This window comes from Pimephales promelas, chromosome 18, assembly GCF_988280905.1.
Source record: "Pimephales promelas chromosome 18, fPimPro1.hap1.1, whole genome shotgun sequence".
Classification (NCBI taxonomy): domain Eukaryota; kingdom Metazoa; phylum Chordata; class Actinopteri; order Cypriniformes; family Leuciscidae; genus Pimephales; species Pimephales promelas.
In genome coordinates, this window is record NC_142786.1 from 28091974 (window position 1) to 28098566 (window position 6593).

General features: G+C 40.4%; 1 protein-coding gene across 2 annotated transcripts; it reads left to right on the forward strand.

Moving 5' to 3' along the window:
• The first annotated feature begins 437 nt into the window (after positions 1-437).
• On the forward strand, positions 438-3001 carry arl4ab (ARF like GTPase 4Ab). Of its 2 annotated transcripts, none has more exons than XM_039681124.2 (2): positions 438-596; positions 1255-3001. In XM_039681124.2, exon 2 carries the CDS (start codon positions 1384-1386, stop codon positions 1987-1989), a length of 606 nt encoding a protein of 201 aa, XP_039537058.1. In that variant the 5' UTR covers positions 438-596; positions 1255-1383; the 3' UTR covers positions 1990-3001. The 2 variants fall into 2 exon arrangements, with proteins under 2 accessions (XP_039537058.1, XP_039537059.1); XM_039681125.2 differs by having other exon boundaries at positions 446-600.
• The last annotated feature ends 3592 nt before the right edge of the window (positions 3002-6593 follow it).

The window sequence follows — 6593 nt, forward strand, 5'->3', positions numbered from 1 at the left end:
GTTTGGAAAAACATGAAGCTGAGTAGGCTAGGCTAGGTCATGACAAATTTTAATTTTTGGGTGAATATCCCTTTAAGTCGTGTCTCCTCAGTAAAACATAGGTCTCTACACGAATAACGAAATGTATAAGAACACAGGGGACAAATGCTGGATGAAGTGGATACATTAAAACAAAAAATGGACACTCAACATTTTTGTTTTCCAGCTAAAGCATTTAACTTGTCATTCATAACCTGGGTAAGGCTCACCTGTACGCGCGTCTCTCAAACTTTAAAGGCGTTGAGCGACGTGAACAGGTGGTGAGGAGGTGTGTGTCAAAAGACGACAGGCTTCACTCTTCACCAATCAAACTCCAAGGAAAATAACACGCGCCCACTGAATTGAACCAATCAGCGCGTTGTTCCACACAGTGGGCGGAGCCAGCCCTGCTAGAATGAAGTGGAATGCTTCTCGCTGTGGAGTCAGTGAGTGAAACAGGCGCTGTAACAGGGAGTGGATACACTTGTCGATTCAGCTGATCTGACTGGCAACAATATTTAGGAAATAATCGCAAACACTGTCATCTAACGCGTTACGCAAAGATCGCACTAAATAAGGTGGGTAAGTTACCGAACGAGATTTCATTTCCATACGCGGGTGCTTACAAAGCTTCAATATTGAAAAATAACATTAGTCTGTGCAATAATAGTACAATTTAGAGTAACTTATTATTTTGGTAACGAAGTTCAAGCCTTTTAGGGCGCGTTCAACATTTTTTAGAGCTCAACATAATAATGGTTCTTATGTTGAATCACTTGTTGGAAGAACATAATGAACAAGATTCATGCCTTTATGTACGGAGATGTGCCCCTCCTAAAGCGCTTCTACAGATGGCCATAGAGATCTGCGACATGCTCGTGTTTTCCACGATTACATAGGCGAGCCTGTGCATTTGTCTCTATTTGCAACTGGCTACTGTTGAACAATAAAATGACAAAATGAGCCTTTTGCGCACGAGGATTTTTACCGATGCGTAATTCTGGTGCTCCTGTGGCGCTACATGTGCAAATGGGTTTCCTGCTGTTTCATGCCTCATTCAACATCAAAAAAGGCACTGAATGACATCCAGCTAGTTTGAATCTGTGTGCCTTTTAGACTGACAAAGACAGCAAAGCATACTTACTTAAAATGAACAGCCAAGTAGCTGTAAAACTGTGTGTCATGGTGCTTCACTGCTGGCCTCATTGCATCATCTCCTTTTTCATTTGGTTTCAGGTTATAGCAGCAGCTTCTCAGGGGAACGAGAGAAGCCCTGTGAATATTTGGTGAAACGGTAGCAGCAGCGACACCTGGTCCCCTGAGTCTCCGCGTTCGCTTTCATCCTCATCAGAGTGGCAGAACAAGATGGGGAATGGATTATCAGAGCCTCATGCCATCTTTCCCTGCCTGCCGTCCTTTCAGGCCCTGCACATTGTTATTCTCGGCTTGGACTGTGCCGGTAAAACCACGGTATTGTACCGGCTACGCTTTAATGAGTTTGTGAACACCGTTCCTACCAAGGGCTTCAACACGGAGAAGATCAAGCTGCCTCTCGGTGGGAAAGGCCGGACTGGGACCTTTCATTTCTGGGATGTTGGAGGCCAGGAAAAGCTCCGGCCGCTTTGGCGCTCCTACACGCGGTGTGCTGACGGCCTGGTGTTCGTGGTGGACTCGGTGGACGCCGAACGCATGGAGGAGGCCAAAACGGAGCTCCATAAGATCACGCGGCTACAGGAGAACCAGGGGGTGCCCGTGTTGGTGGTGGCGAACAAGCAGGACCTGCGCAGCGCGTTGCCTCTATGTGAGGTCGAGCAGATGTTGGCGCTGAACGAGCTCGGCTCTCACACGCCCTGGCACCTCCAACCGGCCTGTGCCATCATCGGAGAAGGTCTACAAGAAGGCCTGGAACGTCTCCACTCCATGATCATCAAGCGGAGAAAGATGATGAGGCAGCAGAAGAGGAAAAGATGACTGTTTGGTGACGGGAATGTGAGCTGGACGCGGTGGTAGGCCTCTGTGATGGCTCCACCGGTGACGTGCCGTTGGTCTTTGCGGCCCTGCGCTCCTGGAGTTATTGTTTCAGTGGGCTGAGTTTTATCAGTCAGATGGTTCTGGATAAATAGTTCAGAGGACAATATTGATTTACCACTCTGGTTGTTGGATTGTAGCAGCGGTGGGACGATCACATGGAACTTTTACATCAACACAGTGTTACGCAATGTCATGGGGTTTGTGGTACATCGAGGTCTCGTGAAGGACAACATTGGTCATGAACTTGTAAATGACAAAGACTGATCGCCAAAGAGTTGGTTTTTGTCTTTGCGTCTGAAGTGTTACACGTATCCTAGCATTCATGTAATCTCGAAATGGAGGGATTGATTACCAAAGCTGCCATGGACAGAATGAAAAATCCAATGTATACATTCAGGTGATTGGTTTTTATCCAGAATGGCCACTTGTTATTTTCTCTGAGTGTTTGTTGTCTCGGTGGTCAGGGGAACCAGAATAAGCTTTATGGATCGCTTGTTTTGGGAATGCACAAATGTTTAAAGATCGGAATCACAGAAAAGGGGTGTTCGTCATGTAGTTCAACAGGTGAATTTAAAGGTGTACTGTCCTTCTTAAGTAGTTCTGTTGACTGACACATGTTGGTGCAGTAGAGTTTAACCCAAGCTTGAGGACTGTTTTGTCATTTTTAGCTTGTACCCACATTGTGCGATTCCCTGACAAGAGATGTTTAAATGCACTTTAGAAATTCCCTTTTCTAATCTATGAACTTGTAGATTCAGATTTTTTTTTTGTAAAGAGTTTATCATGCTACAAAAAAAGAAGTAATGTATTGCTTCGAATGAAGCGTTTTTTTTAAACTATCCACTGTTCCACATTGAAATGTGTAAGTTTCAGTGCTTGTGTGTTGGGGATGTTCATATTTATGTCAGGATTTTGTACACTTTGAATAAATCCACAACTACACTAAACATTATCATGTTTTGAGTTATCATTATTACTTGCATGATGAACTTATGACCTGAAAACTTTCTGATGACATTTTTAGTCTGATAATCGTTTGACGCACTTTACATATGAGTCACTAAAGGTTGTTCCTTTATAGATTCACTGGGACATGCAACATAGGTGACATGACATGAACTTTGTGTGTCCTGTGTGTCCCGTTCTAGGCATGTGACCAGACAGGATGAACTTTGTACTAAGTCTGTTGTCGAACAAATATAAATGTTCGTTGCTTCATGAGTGCTCATCTTCATACTGAATTTGAAGGCTGAAATTTGATGTGTATCTAGGTTTCTTTACCTTGCTTTTGTCATTTTTTTTCATTTAAATGTGTAATGAATTTACAAATTCTGTAATTTATACAAAGGATTTAATTTCTAAATTATTTTTTGTCATAGCCAAAAATGTCTGGATGATACTATCTGTTCTGTTTTAATTGATGCATATATCACATGATATGTTAGACTACTACTACAAAACCAACATGGACACAAAGAACACATTTCTAAAAACATTGGGAAATATTATTCTTTATTGTGAAATGGTTCTTGTATAACAAGCCAAACCAACTGAGATAAGCATTAAACAAGTAGAATTTGTTCTTTTACAGACTGCGATATGTAACCGCTGCAGAGCTTTTAAACACAGTTGATTTTGCCCGGAGCCCCACAGAGTCGCATGTTATGTTTGGAAAAGATCAGGCACATTCGGTTCTAGCACAAGAACACTTTCCCTGGGAACAATGAGGCTTTAACGGAGGGAGAGGGGCCTGTGTACGCCAGCCGACCAGTTCAAACAGGAATCCTTCGCTGGACGCTGTTCAGCATTCTCATGGCAGCTGGATGACAGACGCAGATCCCTTGATACTGGTTTCAGAGATAATAGAGGTGGGATTGGCTTCTAATTGGGTCTCAAATCATGAAAAATGCAAAAACATGTATCCTCCACAGAAGCCACAGCATCATGCTCAGTGGAAAACCTTCTGGTTTGGTGCTCTTATGAGGAGATGGTGTAAGAGAATTCACAATTTAGCATCTTAAAACATAGTTATATGTTTTTATTTATTACACTGTCCATCATATGAATATGAATTCTTACTAATTTTAGGGTTTTAGGGTTAGAGCCTAAAAGTTGCTCTAGCACATCACATAAAATATGATGGGAATTTCATTACATTTTTTGCTAAAGTGAAGAAGTATGACATGATTCATTATTATAAAGTCCTGATTTTAACCAGAGATGTATACGAAGTAGAACTACTCAAGTACTGTACTTAAGTACTAAAATGCTGTATCTGTACTTGAGTATTTTTCTCATACTTCTACTTTTACTTCAGTAGATATTTTCGATGAATTTAATAGTTTTACTTTGATATTTTTTAATGTTCTGCTAGTTACTCGTTACAATTATGTTGTAGTTAAGTTGCAAGTTGGCTTTCATGCTGCCTAAATCACACGCCAGTTGTATAGGGTAATGGTATTGATTGACACACACTTTGACAACTAATGCAGGGCTTGTCCTGCAATGACATTTTTTTGGCGGCCGCCAAAGCGCCTTATTTGATTGCTAGTTCAAACTAGTAGCTTTCTTTAATAATTACATGACACACTTGTACTTTTACTTTTAGTACTTAAGTAGTGAATTTTAAAATAAACTACCTGCAATATTTAAGTACAAAAAATGTTGAATACTTTAAGTGTGGTGCTTAAAGAGCACTTCAACTTCTACTCAAGTCACTCTTTTGACAGAGCACTTGTACTTTTACTCAAGTCCGGGTTTCTAGTACTTTATACATCTCTGATTTTAACGGATATAATTATTGCAGCGTCACTGAACGGGGACTGACAACAGAACCGGAAGACAATACAATGCTGAATGAAGTCGTAGTTTTAGTTATTTTTGGTTCAAAATGTATTTTCGATGCTTCAAAAAATTCTAACTAACCCACTAATGTCACATGGCCTACTTTTTAAGATGTCTTTATGTCCTTTCTGGATACCGAACATACATTTTCAATGGAGGCACAGAAAGCTTCCAGACTAAATCTAAAATATCTTACGGGCTTGGAGCGATGAGGGTCATTAATGACATAATTTTCGGGTGAACTAACAATTTAAGCTGATATATATATATATATATATATATATATATACAATTTGAAAAATCATTCTTATTTTGTGAAAAAAAAACTGTGATATGGAGTTTTTATTAATATTTTTTAACTCAGAATCATTACATTTGGTAATAAAAGACCCATTTTATCAGGGCTGTGTCATATTTTGAAAGGCAACAACATCAAGACTCAGTAATCCAGCCTGGTTGGTCACGGTGCTTTGGAAAGAGGTGTGATCTGGCTGTCTGTTTTGATTTGTTTGAGAACAATGCTTGAGCATTATACCTGACAACCTCTGCTTCACAAGTCATGCAGATGAGCCGAGGAATTTTAATGAACCGGTGTGTCGTGTCTTTTGTCTTTGCATGAAAGTACAGCTCACTTGTATTACTAATGCTGGTTCTGTAGGGGGGCAGAGCCCCGTGGTCTATTCCACTAAAACATTATTTAAGCGGGGCAGAGGTTAAGCTTGTGTGCCGTTCTCATGGCTGTTCAAGGAAAAAACCTGATTTATCACAATCATACTGAGTTTAGCAGTTCCCATACTTTCCTATCGCTCCTGATCCTTCCTGTACGCTGCTGTGACCCAGTTCAGGCCCCTTTCCTTCTGATCTTGTGATGCAAGTGACATGGGATCGAAGGGCCAGTGTTGGTAAAAGAGATCAGAAATCAGAGCAGGCTTCCTGTTTGCTCCACCCCAGAACACGCTGACTCAGGACATGTTATCGTACACTCCCTACACCGAGTGTCCTGCACTGCTTCTTATCGTAAAAGAGCCACTTACACTTGTAAAACTGTAGCTCAAGGTATTCAAAGGTACTCATTAAGGCCATTTAGGAATCAATCTGGAACACTAACATTTTCATGTATAGCAGATGTTTACTATGATTTGGTGTTCCAATGACTTGCAGTGGAGCTAATGTTTTTGATGAGCAAGCTCATACATTTCCTATATCCAATTCATATATGATTGGTGATGATACGGGGTTAAACCCTTGGTTTGAATGGGCATGATGCCTCTGAGATAACTGTAAAATTGAAAGCAAGACAGATTTAACACCATTTAGACTTGATGTCAAACATCTCAAATGCTGAGGTGGAGCTGGGGATGGAGGAGGGTAATTTGCTACTGAGAAATGCAATATTGTTGATAATACTGAAGGAGAGTATACAGTGTTATGCGTCATATTCCTATAGGTAGACGTGTATCAGCTGAGAGCTTGACTAACGTGACCTGACGCTACACTTGATTTTTAGAGCATTGACCTGAAAAATGTGATTTCCAACTCTAAAGCATTCAGGATTTATGACAGTTTAAGTTTGGTCTCTTTAAAGAAAACAGATTATTGCTATAGTGAAACAACAAAAAAAAAAGATATATAAGTTTACATTTATTATTTACAAAGATACTATTTTTAATATCCAGATTTTAGCTGATATCTCATAAAAT